This window comes from Aquila chrysaetos, chromosome 3 (assembly GCF_900496995.4).
Source record: "Aquila chrysaetos chrysaetos chromosome 3, bAquChr1.4, whole genome shotgun sequence".
Classification (NCBI taxonomy): Eukaryota; Metazoa; Chordata; class Aves; order Accipitriformes; family Accipitridae; genus Aquila; species Aquila chrysaetos.
In genome coordinates this window covers 44,541,977-44,560,040 of record NC_044006.1, presented here as the reverse complement: position 1 = coordinate 44,560,040, position 18,064 = coordinate 44,541,977, and the positions used below count along the sequence as shown (strand labels likewise).

The window sequence follows — 18,064 nt, the reverse complement described above, 5'->3', positions numbered from 1 at the left end:
ACACTTGGTTGAATTTCTTTATGTCTCATCCCAGACCCTTTTTCCCAGACACATTTAAATCACCATGAATTTGCAACACCATGACCCAGGAGTTAGACATTATAGCGTCAGACAGAAGTAAATTGAGTTCAGTTCACCTGTCACAAGTGCATTTCATTTCAAAGAACAGCACCCAGCAGAGCTCTCTTGGGACGTGTAACTCACCACTTACATAGTTTGAAATTGTGACCTCTGAAATCACGGAGCTTTTAAGTCAAGAATGCCACAATATTTGAAGTCATGTAGATGCTACCCTTTTATGTTACCATCACCTCATAGCCCCATTTGGGCCGTGGCCACTTGAGGAATGACAGTCCAATGTCTGAAACGGTGGATTTTTCCAAGATGAAGCAGAAAGATGGTAGGTACTGCATTTAAAAACACCCAAGAGTGGGAGTACAGGACTGTTTCATGGCCGTCTCTTCCTCAGCAACCTTGAAGAAACCCAGTGTGCGTTCGGTTTCTGACCTTTGACGTGCAGACGGTAAACCGTCCTTATCAGCTCCTTGAGGCTTAGCACAGGGGCTGACAGTGCCTCAGCAGCCTTTCGTTGGTAACGACTGTGAAACAGCACGGTATTTAGACGGGTTGCGTTTGCACGGTTTATTAACGCTGTACCCTGCACAGGCAGACTTGGACGCTGCGTCGAGATACTATTTTGGGATCCTGCGTGCACCGACATCTGCTCGGTGGTAACAGAAACGAAGTGATGACACGGCGCTGGCTGGCGCTGGCGCTGCGCTCGGCCCGGAGGCCGGCAGCCCTCCTTACCCCCGCGGCGGGGCCCGTAAGGCAGCCGGGCCGAGGGCCGGCCACCGCCGTGTGACAGGACGAGGTGCCCAGGTGCGTTTCACCTGCCGGGAAAACGCCACCCGCCGCCTCCTCTGGGAGCCGAGCCCTCCGGGGGAGAACAGTACAAGCAGCGACAGGAGAGCCGGGAAGCGGAGCCGGGCTGGGCGGTGCGGGCGGACAGGAGAACGCACCTAGGCCCGGCGGGGCTTTCCTGGCCCGCACTGCGAGGTACTTTCCGCCCGGCCCAGGGCACGGTTAACCTTTGCGTTACTCCCACTTGGCCCGAAGGGGTGGAAACTCCGAGCAGAAATTACTCGGGGAGGGCCACAGGAGCGATGTAAGGAGGGGAGGTACTTTGAGGTAACGTGAATTAATCGGCGGGGGCTGAGGGGGTGCGCGGGGGTGGGGGGGGCGGGGGACGCCGCGAGGGGGAACGGAGGCGTTTCCGAGGTCGGGGGCAGCGACGGGGGGGGGGGGGGGAGGAGGAGGAGAGGGCAGTGGTGAGGGTCGCTCGAGCGCCCGGTTGCGGCGGCCGGCTTCACGCGGAGGGAGGACCACAGCCGCCTGCAGGGCGGAGGGCGGCCGCGCGGGGCCGAGGCGGCGGGTGAGGGGCGGCCGGGGCGGCGCAGCGCCAGCGGCCTTCGCCCGCCTCCCCGCGGCGGCCGTTGGCGGGGGGGGGGAGCGGCGGGGCGAACAATGGGCGCCGCGAGCCGCCGCCGAACAAAGAGGCGCGGGCGGGCGCAGTGACTTCACCGCCGGGCCCGGCCCCGCCCCCGCCCGCCCCCGCTCGCCCGCGGAACCTGCCCCGCTGCCGTCTCCTAGCAACCGGGGGGGACCCGCGGGCCCGGCGCGCACCGACCGCGGCGGGGCCCGACGGCTCCGCGGGCGGCCTGGGCGGCAGCGGCGGCGCAGCACCGCCGGCCGCGCTCCCGTGCCCCCTCCAGCTCCCCCAGCCCCAGCCCCAGCCCTGGCCCCGGCCCCGCGGCGCGGCGCGGAGAAGCGGCCCCGGCGGCGGCTGCGGACGGCGGCGGGCGGCGCCCACCTGGCGGCGCGGCGCCCCGGCGGGGGTGCGCGGCGGGGGCGGGCGGGGGCCGGCAGCCGGGGAGGGGGGCGGGGACAGCCGCCGGGCGGTTGTTTGCCTGAGAGAGGTGCGGGGCTGCCGCCGCTACCCGCGCGGTGCCAAGTGCCTCCCCGCGGCCGGGCAGAGCGGGCGGCGGGGCGCCCGTTGCGCGCCGGGCTGGAGGCGGATGGAGGGAGCCGCTCTCCGCGCTCGGCCGGGGCCCCGCCGCCGCCGCCGCTGCCGCCGGGGGGCCGCCCCACGCGGGGCGCGGGGGCGCGGCGGGCGCTGCCCCTGAGATGCGGCGGCCCACGCCCGCCCTGCCGCCGCCGCCGCGCGCCCTACCTGTGCCGGGCCCGCCGCCGCCCCTCCCCCGGCCCCGCCGCCGCCGCCGCCCCCGCGGGGGCCGGGACTGAGCGCGCCGCGGCGCCGAGACGCGGCCCCGAGGAGAGGGCGCGGGAGCGGGAGCGGGAGCGGTGCCGCCCGCGGCGCATGATGTGGGTGCCGCTGCTGGCGTGCCTCACCGCGGGGATCGTCTCCGTGCCCAAGTGCCAGCGCGGCCCCGGACCCCTCCTGGGGGCGGTCCGGCTGCTGGCGGCCGTGCCGGGACTCTGCCAGCGCCGTAAGTTGCCGAGCCCCTCGGGCCGCTCGCCGCGCCCTTGGCCGGTTGGGGTTGGGGTCGCGCGGGGGTGTGGGTTTTGCGCGGGGGTCCTGCGCGGGCGGAGGGCATGCCCAGGTTCGGCGGCTGCCCCCGGGGCGCAGCCCTCACAGCCGCGGCCGCCCGGTGCCGCGGGCGGGCGCACGCCGCCCCGGCCGGCCAGGCGGAGCTGCGGGGCGGAGGGTACCTGCGGGGGGAGCCGGGCTGGAGCGGCTGGCCCCCCCCGCCCAAGCTTCACGCTGGTTGAGTACCGCGAGCGCGAGCCCGTGATTTGAGTGTCCATCCCGGGGGAGTCCAGCCGTTCCGGAGCGGTGGCAGCTGCCCGGGAGCGTGGGGAGCCCGCGGGGAGCGTCGCGCTCCAGGGTGCTGCGGGTCCTGAAGTGCCCGGTCACCCTCTGCAAGCCTCCGAGAAGCGGCACGCAGAGCCCCCCGGGGGTCACAGACTGCGGACCGACAGTTCTGGGGAATGAAAACACTCGCTTTTACATCGTTCACATGGCATTTAGTGGCAGGGTTTAAAATGGATAGAGTTGCGGGAAGATTGTCTTCTCGTTACCTCGGGGTGACGTGTGTGCTGGCAGTTTCCCGGGAGCTGCGGTACTGGTGGTGGCAAAGGCTCTGGTAATTGTGGGCAATCCCTCAAATTGTGGAAGGGCTTCACAAACCCATCAGTTTTGATGCACGCAGGCTGAGAGGAGTCTGTGCAAACGTACCTTAGATCGTACAGCGGTTGATCAGACAGAGCTGTCGGGTTAGTCAAGTATTTCATAAAGGATCTTATTTAACTCGTAGTGGTCAGAAAAAGCAGATCAAGTCATCAATCACCTTTCCTTATTGTTTTTCTTCCCCTTGTGGAATAACTGCATATTCCAAGTTTAAGCCTGGAGTTAATTTAAGATGTTAACATGTAACCTCTAAAAATAAGATTTACAATGGGAACAATGTATTAGCCTTAAGTTCTTTATTGCATATGTGACAAATTCATGCCTAATTCAGTGGGATTTGCTCAGTGCTATTAAAAACAATGGAATAATTTGTTAACTTTCATAGGATAATTTATTTTGCTTTTTTGGCTTCATATTTTGAATTCAAAACCAAACTAAATGTCAATAGGAAAAATAAAATATAGTATTATTAAATTTCTTATGAAACATGGCATATTGTATTTAGTATTCCAGATTCTTTTTTATGCAGTGTAATTGAGTTGAAAGGCTAATTGAAACTTTATGGAAAGGATGGTTCTGTGCCTGAGCGCAGTGCTGTGCTTGCTCATGAGTGTAGCTCCTGGGTACATACTAGTGCAAGTAATGCATGAGAACAGAATGCCATAGGGGAAGATTGTGCATGGGGCTTTTGCACCAAAGGATGCTTGCTTGCTTGCTTTGTTGTGCTTGATAGGGAAAATATACATGGGCAATACGTCATGGGTTGCGTGTTTATTGTGACAACAGCTCCCAGATTGGGCAGACCGTAACTCAGATAGACCTTGTTTTTTCCTCTTCATTTGAAACCTCTGCTAATTCATGAAAGCTGAAAGTCACACTGAATTCTTTCCTTCATACATAATCACTTTACAGGCTAGAGCCACAGTTGAAGCGAGAAGAGTGTTTTGTTTTTCTGTGAATGAACACGTGAAATTTTTAAGTATTATTATTGTTGTTTGTGGTGTGTGCTTTTTACTTTTGGTTGTGATAGCTCTATCAGCCAGTGCAGCACCACCTGGATTCATTCAACTTCTGCAGGCTGCTCCGAGAGAGACTCTGGGCAGCAACTCCATGTACAGTTACTTGGCAGCACAGCTTTGTTGAAGCAGCCACTCCTCTTTGCTTCTGTGTTGACAGGGCTGGGCATGGACAAGAGCATCATGCTGTTCCTGTGCCATCAGCAAGTTCAGTTTATTTATTTGCAGAGTTGGCAGAACCTGCATATCTGTTGCATTGAATCTCCAGTTCTAAAAGAGACTGGAATTAATATGAAGTATACATGGAACTCAGGTTGATTTGTTCTTGTTGGAGCATTTGTGGCTCTTCTAACTGAAAAATGGAGAGTTTGATGCTACCTGAGGTATTTGTTCTGCAAACTGCAGTTTGAGATGTTACTGCTTGAGGATAAGTAAAGGTAGAATTTGGTCCCGGGGCTGGAGTTACGAGGAGCACAAAAGGAAATCTCACAACGCTGTAAAGTTGCAAGTCCCAAGTTAAAGGTTCTGTAAGCTCAGATAAAAAGGTTAGTGCTGCCACCTTCTACAAAGGGTCCCTTGTTCAGTAAGTCTTACCAAAGGAAATTTGCAGTTCATTAAGCCAACTAAAACAAATACCTGACATAAGAATAGAGCTAGTTCCATAGTGATTTCTGCAGATCCCAAGTTTATATTTGAACGCTGAAACCTGACAAACTCCTAAAGATGTAAACCAGTGAACTGAGTAAAAGCTGGATTCTACAGCGAGATCACGTGTATGTTTTGTGTTAACCAGTTGTGTAAGTGCTCACTTCAGTGGAAATAGTCAGTTCTCTTGCCTTGTTCAGAAACCAAACTGTTAAAACTCTTTAGTTTTTATCTGCTGTATAAGCACATGGAATATGTAGGGCTTAAATAGTGGGGAATGACTGATAGTCAAGGTTAACAGAGGACATTGGTTCAAATCTCAGCAGTGTCTCAAAAACAGTTTTAACTTATATTAAAATCTGAAAACTAAGGTATTTGGTGCTTTCAGAAATATCTAGGTAGTCATTCCTGTATGAAGCTGAAGTAAACAGAGTTTACTTGTGATGTGTGCACAGGGATGGGATGACGTGAAAATCTTTATCCCTAATTTAACAGTTGGAGAACAGTCACGCAACAATTCTGCTACATAGTCATGGTTGACAAATCCCTTGACCCTTTAAAAATTGGTATTTTTAGTCTTCTTTAGAGCATCATTTGGAAAGACCGGGTTTGGGGTTTGGGGAAAGTAGAGGATCTGTGATCATGGCAGGGACAACTGTTAATTGATTTATCCCAATAGCATGACTTCTGATGCCAGGCAGATTCATTAATGTTCCCTCATCTGGGTCTTTGGTGTTTTGCCCATCTTGTCACATCAGGTTCTCATGAGTGTTCCCTCTAGTTAGCAAGTCGCACAAATTGTTATTGTGTTACTTCTCAAAGGAATAGGAAAATTCATTCAAACCACCCATGGGAGAACTATTTTTGAAAAGAGGTGGTCAGGTAATGTCCCCGCACCATAAAAAAGTTGGAAATAAATGATATATCACGATAGCTTTAACTGGTGTTTGTTGATTTCCATTCTGTGCTGGCCCATTTCCTTTTGGGACTCAGTGGAAGAAGCTGTGTTGTATGGGGTACTCAGCACTGAGACAGTTCTGCTTTTCCTAAGGCTTAAAACAATCCAAGAAGAGGAGAAAACCCATTTTTAATTTCCTGAGTCTGCATGGGTGATCTGCTCCTTAGGGATATTGCACCATCTTCGGGAAAGCCAACCTGGGTGTTTGAGAGGGCTGTAGGATGCAGTTTTGAGGAATAGCGAGGGGGAGGTTCGCTTATCTGCACATTGCCCAAGGAGCATGTGATGCCAATGGTATGCATAAATTTGCTTTGCAGATTGTACACCTCTCATAATGTGTTGCAATTTCATGTCCCTTCAGGAGTTTTATGTGGTAGGTTTTTTTATTTTATAGTTTTTGCAAGTCCAATGATACTGGTGGTTGCATTTATAGTATTTACAATGTTTCCATGCTACAGATGTTTGTGATGGGGTAAGACTGGGAAAAGAGAGGAGATGGGCAGTTTACCAACTAGAAGAGCAATAACCATACTCTTGGTGCTCTGGGAAGGTTGTCTTTATGTCATTTAGGACATGCTGTTGCTGAAGGAAGTTGTGAAGGCAGCCTGAAGACTGCATGCAGCAGGAATACTCTCTAAGCAGTTTGAAGAGGCAGTAGCTTCGTTTCTGGTCCTTAAACTTTCAGGGGCTGGATCTGCAACAACTGAGTAAGCAGGAATTATACCCCATTACTCAAGAGGCCTGAATGAATAAATTTTATTTTCCATTAAAGTACAATCTAAGTTTAATTTACATCCTCAGAGCATCAGAAGGATGTCAGAATGTGAACTTTATGGAAGCTTAAGAAAATCTTCATCAAATAAGCCCTCATCTGGTTGTACATAAGTTGACATGGGCTGCTAATATTTATCAAGACTTTTTCAGAAAATCAGATTCATCATCATTTTGGGGAGTAAGTCCTCAGTTAGAAGCCAGGGATCTCACTTCTTTAGAATAGGCCTGACGTAAGAAACATTAGCCTTATTGTACAAGTAAAATCTACACTACATACATGAATTATTTTATTTATCACCAGTGTACATTTTTAAAGCTTCATATAGCAAACCCATACTTTTTTATTATCAGGATAGGTGTATCTTAGGCAGCGATTGGGATTTAATGAGTTCTGTCAGGGTAAGAAGGACGAGCGGAATGACTTTGTGTCCTGAGCTTTAAAGTTTGCTCAGCGTTTTTAAAATACGTTAATGACACTAAAATCATATGTTATATTTTCAAGAATCATATATGTGAACTATCTTGTGCTTTTACTGTAACTGGTAATGCAGATATCTTGGTATAAATCTGACTTCTCAAGTTGAATGTACTGAAAACAAAATTCTGGAGAAGAATATAAATTCCTTTGTGTTAATAAACTTTTTGTGGTTTTTCTAATCAAATTCTTAAGGCCTCTGTGTTTCTCTTTCTACTTACGTCCTCCTTTCCAGCAAAATCTGTTTTCAGAGCTCCTTTATGTGTCCATTACTGATTGCTGACTTCTGTCTAACCAGTGGAAAGATGTAATACTTCTTTCTGATCTGCTTAAATAGGCGTAATTTATGATGGGCAAAGTAGAATATGGTCTGTTATTCTTCTCTAAGCACTTGAACTTTATTAAAAGATTTTTTTTTCTTTTGGCAGTTTACATAAATGGACTTGGGCTATTTAGTTTAGCTTTGGGGAAGGAAGTAGGGTTTTAATGAATTAGTTCACTGTCCACTGTAATGGGACCTTCCTTCAAGAAGAAAAGTAAGCTTCTTGCCAGCCATTCAGGATTCCCCCTTGTTCTGGTGGCAGAACAAGAATAACCCCTTGAGCAAAATGTAAGTGTTTCAGGATGATCGGAATTTACGGCATTAGGAAGCTGCCAAAAAGGCAACTTCTAGCTAAGTCTATATTTGCCTAAATTCAAAAGTTTGCAAAGCTCCTAATTGACTTTTTTCTTCATATGTTTCTATGCTTCCCATGACTTCACTGTCATATGCTTGCGGTGATTTCTGCCTGCTATTACCTGTGGTGACAGTAATGAGTCTGAAGTATTTATAATTATCAAAATATATTCAGACAGAGATTTTAACTATAATTATTGGAGGAAGAAAATTCTGTAGCTTCAGGCAAGTGGTATGATGTTCCTGGATGCTGGATTTTTGTTTTTCTTCAGCCCCTTCTCTGCCTACTGACTTGGGAGTTAAGTTGTTAGCAACAGTATTTCATTGGGTTCAAATCTTGAAAACTTAAGTATTTTTGGTATTTTGCTGTTGTTGTAGCTGTGTTATGAATACAGCTGCATGATATATCATGGCATCACAGAAGTAGTCCGAGTCTGATTAAACCCGTAACTGCCCTTTCCAAAATAAATTCTGTTCCTTCTTGGTGTTCAAGGGAATTAGGTCAAGTGAATTGGAATTGTTCTACTGTGCTTAAGGGTACAATTTATTTCCATTTAATCTCTCCAGGGTGACAGAGGTTAGTACTGTGCTAAGGACAACTTGCTTCTCTCAGATGGGAACTTCTTGCTGGAAAGCTGAACAGAGATCCCATCTTCTTGTACAAACAGGACTCCCAGGAAATAAGAAAATTTGAGACAACTTAACACTCTGGCACAAATGATGCAAATTTACCAAAATAAAACTAATTGCATCAGCAAGCATGCTCTTCCAATCTAAGGAAAACTGTTGGATTGCATTTTGCTGTCAAAAACGTTGTGGCATTACTTCAGAACAGTAAACAAACCACTACCTGTTTAAAATCTAGGATTTGCATTTTTGAAGGCTGTCCCCCTTACAGATCATTTAAACTGCACCTGCAGACCATACACATATGTGAATACTTACTTGCAGAAGCTTGCATTCAAACAGTATATGTGCACCAGTAGTTACAGTTAGTATGCGAGTCTGCATATTTTATAGCCTGCGGTCATGTTTTGTGTAATCTTCACCCCCAAGTTATGAAAAACTAACAGGCTTATATAAACCTGAAATGGAGGTTGGCCAGTGTCTGTTCCTATGCAGGTATGGGTTTGGGGGGGGGGGGTGTGAATATTTGTGAACAATGCATGTATCTTCTATTTCAGAAACTAATTTCTCAGTATTCTCTTAGAAGATCTTTGTGTTCATCCATTTTTGATCTATATATTCAGAAAAGCACTGTAGTTTAACTCAGCTTTGAAGGACTTGTAATTCAGCTGTTAATTATCAAATGGGATCTTAAGAGTCTTTTGTGCTGTTATCACACAGTTAATTAAAATATGCATTCAAAGAGTATAAAAGTAACCAAAATAATTTAGAAGAAAATCCCAGAAAGTTTTTACCACATTCCATTTGTCTCAGAGCCAATAATCATGTTTGAAGATTGAAAACCCTATTGAAAAGCAAATTACTGAAATAACAAATACCAAACACTTTGTATTCCAGAAGGCAATAACATTTTTAAAAAAGCCCTGCTGAATAAATGCTCCTCCCAAACTTATGCACTACAGACTACAAGTCCTTAAAGAGTGGCAGTTACCCTCTCTAATACCAGTCTTAGCTTTTATTTAAATTCTTGAGGTTTTCTCATTGTGAATGTAAACTATGTATTACCTGTTCAGTGTTTTGTCTTAAACCTGACATGTCTTCCTAATATACACATATGCACAGTTTTTGGTTTGGGACTTTTCATTTGTTTCAGGAAAAACTTTTGCAAAAGCACAATTTGGTTACCGTTTTTTGTTCAGAATTGAGGGACTGGTTCCATTAGGTTTTCAGCTTTGAGAATTACAGTCTGAAACACAGAGGTTTGTTCCAACTCACAATGTACGCAGATAAAAGTGAATTGAGCTGTTTGCATTGCTATGGCCGAAGAACCTGTGGATCGGGTGGTCTATGGTGACGCTCCTTGGGAAGAAATGGCTCTGAGCTGTTGCCCACCCTCTGTGCTGCTTCTGGGTTTGTGAATGAAAGCACAGTGGCAGGAAGAGGTGGTGCTTTTATGGGGTAGAAAGCAAGAATTTGGAGAAGACTAGATATGCAATAGGAAGGTAGATTAGGGAGGTGATTGAAAGTTCCTGGTTTGAGGAAGTGCAGCTATAGAAGATGGTGGGAGATACAACTTGGACTTGTCTTTTAGTTGTGGTTCAACTTCTTAAGCGGGCAACTGTGTCTACTTTTATATTCATCATGACCTCATATTTAGGTAAAGACTTTATAGCATACATAGGAATATACTGACCATTCTAGGTTGTTGATGTGCTACTTGCTAGCATTGCTTACTAATACACAAGAAATTAAATTAGCAGTGAAATATGGCACTAGCTGTTCCAGGCTTCGCTCAAGCAGCATGACTGTATCCAAGCTGGCCAACTCCAAGGGAGATTCTAGCAGCTGGAAATGACTAGAGTATAATGATTCCTATGCCCATGTTCCGTCCTAAGAAACAAGGGAATTAACACAGCTCCGCACATCCTGAAGTTCCCTTTAAATCAAGGGATTTAATAAAAAAAGATTTAAGCTCTCTGGTTCATATGCTTTGCATTTTTATTGGTGCAAAGCTGTGCAAACAGGACCATCAAACCTGTGCCATAAAAGCTAATGGCTGTGGGAAATGAATCTCTTCTAATGATGTAATCAGAATAAATTGTCCTGTATGTTTTTATTTGCAAGAGACAGAATAGGTTGGTTTCAGAAGCCAAATAGGCTTTGACTCATTGTTTGCATGCATGGATTGCATCAACAAAATTTAACCATCTCCTGTAAAAGCAGGAAGTTTCATAGAAAGGAGAGGCTACAAGTAAAGTTGGCCAAGAAAGAAAAATTGTGTTGTGAAAAATTTCAAGGTTATGTTGCTTGTTTTCATTCTGTATTGCGGCTTGGGAACAAAGTCAGTCTGGAGTAGTCAATAGCTCTGTCTCCCACAGTCAAGGTCATGTTTGAGGCTGTGGTTTGAATGTTGTGTTTGTGAGTCCTAACTGCTATACCAGTAGCTATTTTGGGTAGTACCTTTTCCAAAATGCTGCTATATGCATCTTTCTGACAAAATAAAAAAATCCTCTATATGGATATATATACACAAAAAACTTTATATACATCTGTGCAAGGCTTCTGTTCTCCAAGTTTTCCTCTTGAGTGATGTGCAGCATTCGTGTAAGTGATGGAACTTTTCAGAGATGAGGCTAAGACAGACACATGCAGGCTCAGAGAGGTGCCAGGACTACCTCCTTGAAGCCTAGTGTCTACATCATTCCCTAATTATGGAAGTGTCCATACACAGCTTGGGAACTCCATCACCACGTGCCATTACACAACAGACTTCTCTGATACATTTGCTGTCCTCCAGCATCAGCTACAACTGCCCTTTTCTGCCAGAGCTTCCCTAATGCTGTGTTGACAGAGGTCTCCCCCTTTTCCTCCTCCCCCTTTGCCTTTGCCTTGTTCAGCTGATACCCAACATCAGTTCTCTCGAGTGGCGTCACTTGGAGCTTGCACAATGTGCAAAAAAGGAAGATCTTGGTTATTTTGCTTCATAGTTTCCAAAGGCATGAACTCTCATACAATGAGGCAGACTGCTGCATTACTTTGCATTTTGATGGCTTTTTATATCATTAGTGTTGCTCTCAGTAATGCCTCTCGTGTTCATAGGGTACTGTGTTCATATGGTAATGCAGATTAATTGGGGAACCCCAAAAATATCAGAGGGATATTGGCAGAGGTAGGAATGGGCGTCCATATCAGTCATCAGGATTTGCTTGCTAGTGATGCTTCTCACTGCATTTATCCAGATGTGTATATATACTTCTTATTTATGTCTCATTTATATCTCTTATTTTCTCTATAACTACATTGTGATTTATCTCTTCCAGTATACTCCATTTTTCTTTTTAGGAACACTGTAACACTTGGGGTTTTGGGGTTTTTTTAATGACTAGTAGAAAAAAAAGGCCTAGGGTGGGGTTTTTTTGGTTTGGGGCTTTTTTGTTTCTTGTTTGTTTTAATGAAAAGGTGTTCATGTTTACAGAAGTATTCTTCCTTTTACTCACTTGCTACGTTTACGGAAGTATTTTTCCAGGGCTCAGGATTTAACAGTGCCAGTCAAGTTTTGCACCTTTCTTCTACACATCTTCTCTTTCTTAGCAAACACATACGTCTCTTACATGCTGTGTTTTAGTTGACTGCTACTTCTCTTGCTGGTAAAGGATATTTTCAAATCAGCGTGCAGCTTCACTCCTGTCTGAATAATGAAACTAAAGTGGACAACCATTAATAGAGAAGTGAAACCAATTAACAAATCCAGTATGTAATTAAAAAAAGGGAGAGGGAAGAAAAGTTGTCTAGTATTTTTGCTCAAGTAATCTTAGGAATTTGTAATAAACATAATAGATGTACAGTTTGCAAGCTGAAATCTCCTTTTCCGGGCAAGGGTGAGGACCTCTTAAAGCTGATTCTGAGGCATACCTTGTAACCCTCTTGGAAAAACTGGTGGTGACAAAATGTGTTTTTAAAGCATGGCATTGTGTGCACAAAGGGTAGAGAGAATTATTGCTTGTTTGGAAAAAGGGGGTAAAAACCCTAATTCCAGGATTAGCTTGCTTTTAGGATTGGCAGTTAAAATACAGGCACTCATTTTTTCCTTGTAATCTGAGCAAGTAAGTGTCAGACACAATAATCATGGAAAAAATTCCCCCTCTGTAACATTTTTACAATGCTTTTCATTGTATCTGCACATTCAGCCAAAGTGAACTGAGAAGCTCTGTGTTAGCTGGGACAGTTAGTGCCTGTCCCCTCTGCAGGAGTCATGTTTAGCTCCTGAAGAAAGACAGAAAGGTAAAGGTAACTGCAGTATACTGCGTGAAAGCTGCAACTTTCCTCAGAAGCGATGCTGCAGGCAAGTTACTGAAGGTCACATCATCTGTGGAGAGGGACAGCTTGGCTGATTGGTGCCCTAGAACAAGATTGGATACAGAATTCAAGGAAAAAAGCTCTCTAAAGGCGAGATAATTTTGTGTCTTCTTGCCTTAACTAGTGTTCAACAGTCTGAGGACCATGATCAGGGAGTATAAGCTGCTAGTTATATTTTGGCTTTCTCTTTTAAGAAAACAAATGGTACACCCTCCAAAAACAGCACAAACATGTACCAACAGTGAAGTTGATGTAAATCTGAATTTTTGGCTGTACTTGAACAAAGTGCTGTCTGTTTGAAAACCCGTTTAACATCCCCTCTCAAATGCCAGTGTGCGTTATTGTTATTCCATCTCTGAGATAAATACCCTGATCATGATAAAGTTATTTACATAACAGGGAGGCAAGATATGATTATAACATATATGATATTTGTCTTGCCTTGATCCCTCTTGTTGCTGAGAGTTCAGGCTTGCCACACCTGTGATCACTGTAAATAGCTGCAGTCATTGGAGCACGGTTTTATTTTGTGGAGGAGGCTGGAAAAGTGCAGTTTAACCTGCTGCACTCACTTTTTATTATATGCATATGCCTGTGCAGTTCCCAGCACAAAATTTGGCCCTTGTTGAAAATACCTTTTGGCATACATCAGTTATAACTAAGCCAGTAGAAACTTGCCCTTAGTTTTGGCTGAACAGTAACTCAGTCTTGTCTGGACTCTGTTTTTGGTGAAGTGGCAGGAAAAATCTCAGTTCTTTTTTGAGCCAACTCATAAAAAATATTTCTTGCTTTAGCATATGATTTTTAAAAGACACTGAGAAGTTTACACTAAATCAGTTATGGTTTCAGAGTCGGCTTATAACTAAATAATAAATATTTGGTGAATGAAAGCATGTCCATAAATGTTACTGCTGTAAGGGACTACGTACTTGGGAACTACAGTAGTGATGTAGCCAGAATGTGTCTCGGGCATTAATAAACCTTTTTCAAGTTTCTCTTTATTCCAAAAAAATCAACTTTTTGAGCCAATGGTACCAAGCTTGTCAATTGCCAATCTGTGACTTCATGTTGTGAAAATGGAGCTCTTGAGACTGGAGAGTTATCAGCAAAGAGATTTGCATCCAGCAATACTGTATATCTCATTTGTTAAAGCATTTCATCTGCCATGATCAGACTGAAAACCCAAATTGGTTTTTAAGATCGTTTCTTCTGCCTTAGCGGTTTAGAAAGACACCACCTCCCCACCACCCATATTTTACCAGACAGGCTGTATTAATAAACTAAATCAAGCTTCAATTCAATAAACTAACCATACAGAAAAAAATAAATGGGACAACTATTTTTCAGTCAGTTTTCCAATGCATCTGGAAACATGGTACAGTTGTTCAAGACATAGACACATACTATTTTTTTTTAGCAAGTGCACATATAAGTGCACAATAAGATGTTAATGTTTTGTTACATGGTCAATGGCATTTAATTTTGGTAAATGTGTGTTATGCAGATAGGATTATACGTTTTAAGAAAGGAGTCTCAGACATTACTGCAGGAAATTGATTAGGCCAAACTCATTATTCGGTTTACTTTCGTTTACTGATTACAATGACCAGGAATTAATTTTACTTATTCCTCACCTGTATAGCTAGAAACACAGGTCTCTCATTTCTTCCTGTCAACTGTTCATTTTTATCAGAACAGCTCCGTCTCTTATGGTGGATGTTAACTTGATTAGTAACTTCAGAGTTCATGTCATCTCCTCCCTATTTTGCCCCATGGTGGTCTTTAGCCACTATTATGCTGCAGATCAGCAATTCATATCTTTCCTTGTCCTTTGACAGTTTTACTGAATCTGTCACTGTACTCTCTTTTTCTCGTAATGCCTTTCACCTCTGCTGTCTTTGGTATCCAGTTGAAGATGGGAGTGATGTTTCTGTGCCAAGAACAATTACATTCCTTTTATTTTTACCCCTTCAACAACTTTTCATCCTGTGCCTTTGCGCTTTACCAATACCATCTAGAAAGGGTTCTGTGGCAAGCTCTACAACCCTGTGCATGTCGGTACCTACCTGGAATCCTCATCCTCGTTCTCCTCTCCTGTGGTTTGCAGTACCTTTTTCAACGGCCTCCAGGTCTGCTCTTTCAGACTGCAGAACATGAAGTGCTGTTGCCATCTTCTTATAAATGCAAAGAAGTTTTATTGTGTCAGTGCCGAATGAGCTTGCTCTCATTTCACATCCAAGTCAAACTTGCTGTGTTTGTTTTTATAACAAGCAAACAAAAACCTTTTGGATTTTGTCTTGTTCTTTTCTGTCTCCTTAGCGACTCCTCCTTTATTTATCCTTGCCCACCTCTCCCACCCTTTAATCAGTTTTCCCTCTGTTCCAGCACCTTCCTGGGCTGCTTTTCAGCTTATTGTTTCTGTCATATCTGTAAGAGTTTCTCTCCCTTTTGTATACATTTCTTTTCTCACATTGCCTGCATGGCAAAAATTGTCAACAGCAGTTTATATGAAATAGAAATATGGCTCTGACCTTTGAAGTTAATGAGATTGCCACTAGCCTATATGTTGTCAGTATAATGCTGCAATTGTGTTCTACTAGGTTTTTCTATCTTGTTAATACTGATAATAGTATACATGTTGTTGATACTAATAACTTACAAGCTGTGATTAGTTCCTTGGATCACCAGTTATTCAAAGTGACCTATTGAGGACTAGCTGTTCATGTGATATGGGATCTCGTCTTTGAATCCATAGCTGAAATCAGTATAAAGATAAAAAAGATATTTTAGTACGTGTTTTCCTAATACAGCCTCTCACTGTGAGAAGTTGCTCTCATTACTCTAAAAAGAGAGATGGTTTGCATTATTGCAAAAGAATGGAAAGAAAGAATCTGAGTGACAGTACATGTAGCCAAAATTTTGGATGAAAAACAAACCTTTCTTCAAACTGTTTTGATATGATGATACGCACATTATCACAATGGACCAATTAACAGATGTAGCCTTTCCAGTATGCAGTAATTAATTTTATTTTGTTTCCAGTATATTCTATAATATGCCATGCTGAATATGCCACAAAGCAGTGTTATTAAACAGCACTACTACTGTGCTGTGCACTGATGAGTCATATTCTGTGCCTTCCGCATAACTCTTGGCAGGCGACTTCTGTCTCATGTAGAGGCACACTGGTCTACAACAGACTTGTGCTGAATGTGCTGAAAGGATACGCTAATGCTGACGTTCAAGTTGAGTTGACCAAGTCCCTTGAAAAGGCTATCTCTTCTCAATTCCGACTGCCAAAGTTTCATAGCAAAGAGTAGTAACTTAAGCAATGACCTATAAAACAAAGATCTGAAAAGGATATAAAGGACTTTGCTGATAGACCTGTTAGTAGGCACAATTTTTGCAGTTGTTAGTACAGAATGATGTGTCTTCAATCTGTGACACACATAATGTTGGATAAATTTGTATTCGCTTCTGGAAAAAAAAAAATCTGCCTCTTCTGGGAAACTATTCATTCCAGAAAATGCAGAGGGGGAATATTTATAGAAGGTGAGAAAATATTTTGGGTTCCATGCAGAGTGAATAATGAATATCTCAGTAAAGTGTAAATGACTTAAAAGGAAAATGTCTATGAAGAGATAAGCTACCTGGTAAATTTTTTCTGTTAGGCAGTAAATCAGCAAGGTACATGCCAAGGATGAACTTTCACTTCAAAATTATTCTAAATCAGGGTCTTAAGAATTTGGCCTTGAGAATGGAGTTTATTCAATCTGTACATATAGTTCTAGACTGTAGATAAAAAAAAAAGCTGCAAGTATTCCCTCACCGGGCTGCCTTTGTTCTGTTTTACTTCTGTTTGGATACGTTGTCATCACTCTTAATCTGGTGAAGTAATTTCTGAAATCTTGGTTTAAAATTAGGTATTTTACAATTCCCACATATTATCATAAATCATGAATGTTTGGTTTTGTATTTCATTGCAGCGGAAAACAGATGTGCCACTTCAAATGCAGTAACATGCACGAAGTGTCTTGCTTTGGGTCCAGAGTGTGGATGGTGTGCTCAAGAGGTATGGCATTTTGCTTATTTACATTTGACTTTGTATTTTAGCTGCTTCCAATCTTTATAAAGATAAAAGACTTTTAACTGTGAAAATTATAGTGAGAAATAGCAAGAAAGTCTTTAAATGATCCCTGGAGACAGAACCTGAGAAATCATGTGAAATATATTTTGTTTCCAAAGGAGAAAATACAATCTTTTATTTGGAAAATTGCAGTAATTTTAAATAAAGTGAGAACTTTTTAATGCATTCCATCTGCTTTGTAGACAGCTTTGGCAGACTTATAGTAGCTTTGAGAGTTCAACAGGTTTTGGCTGCAAAAGCAAAATTACTTATCAGTAATTTATATTAAGTCCTCATTATATATCAGAGCAAGTCTACACATACATGCCTATTGCTTTTAGCAAAAGGTTTTACTAACAGTGGAGTTAACTTTGACTTCACCATGTATTATGACCCTGTCACAAATGGAAAAAATTATACTTTTCTTATTTCGACACTTCAAACTATCAGTTCTGAGACTTATCACAGAAGATAGATCTTAGGTAGCAAGAATTATTCTGAAATTGTTATTGCTTTGCGAACTGTAAGAATATGGGAATTTCTGGTTTTGTTTGACAGAAAAAAACAGTTGATTACATGATTTTGAGTAAGGCTGGACCATTTTAAGCACTTCAGAGGAGCAAGGTTTTGAAGAATATCACTGACAATTACAAGCTCATATACTCTTGAAGGTCACATGCAAATTATCTGTAGTAGCTTTCAGGTTAGCAGAGAAGGTAGGTAAGTTCCTGGGGTGTGCCTGGTGGAGATAAGGAGTGTAAGGCACTGGTGTAACTTTATCTGAGATATTGTGTCTTGGAATGATTAACTTAGTCTGCAACGAGTATAAGGATAAGTGATGCAAGGATGAGTAGAGGCATGGAGGGCTTGTTTTCCAAGAGGAGCCTTAGGGCATGTGTAGATGGCACAATGGATTACCATGTGGAGTGGTCCATTATTTTGGCCTGATGTCCTGTCTTACAAAGTGCACAGTTTTATCCTGCTACATCTGTATTTATCACAGAACAGCCCTTGCTAGCTTTCCAGTGCTGTGGAGCTGCAGTAGGTGTCCTTCTAACCAGGCGCTCAAATTTGACCAGGTTTCACTTCTGCTCTGCTTCTCTTGCCTCACTTCTCATGTCAATCCTGAGAGCTGTTCATGGAAGCCAGGGGTTTGTCAAACCCTCTTAGACCATGCTTTGATAGCTTGTTCACCTATGC

The 18,064-nt window shown here is 43.9% G+C and overlaps 1 protein-coding gene across 4 annotated transcripts in view; it reads left to right on the top strand.

Annotated features, from left to right (window-relative positions):
• Nucleotides 1–758: 758 nt before the first annotated feature.
• Nucleotides 759–18,064, top strand: part of ITGB8 (integrin subunit beta 8) — a 61,635-nt gene continuing 44,329 nt past the window's right edge. For 3 of the 4 annotated variants that reach the window (XM_030007615.2, XM_030007616.2, XM_030007617.2), the window contains exons 1-2: nt 2,294–2,510; nt 16,725–16,810. In XM_030007615.2, the coding sequence (XP_029863475.1) occupies nt 2,381–2,510; nt 16,725–16,810 (216 nt within the window). In that variant the 5' untranslated portion in view covers nt 2,294–2,380. Of the gene's footprint in view, nt 1,192–2,293; nt 2,511–16,724; nt 16,811–18,064 lie in introns of those variants that run through there. The other variant, XM_030007618.2, reaches the window with a different exon arrangement.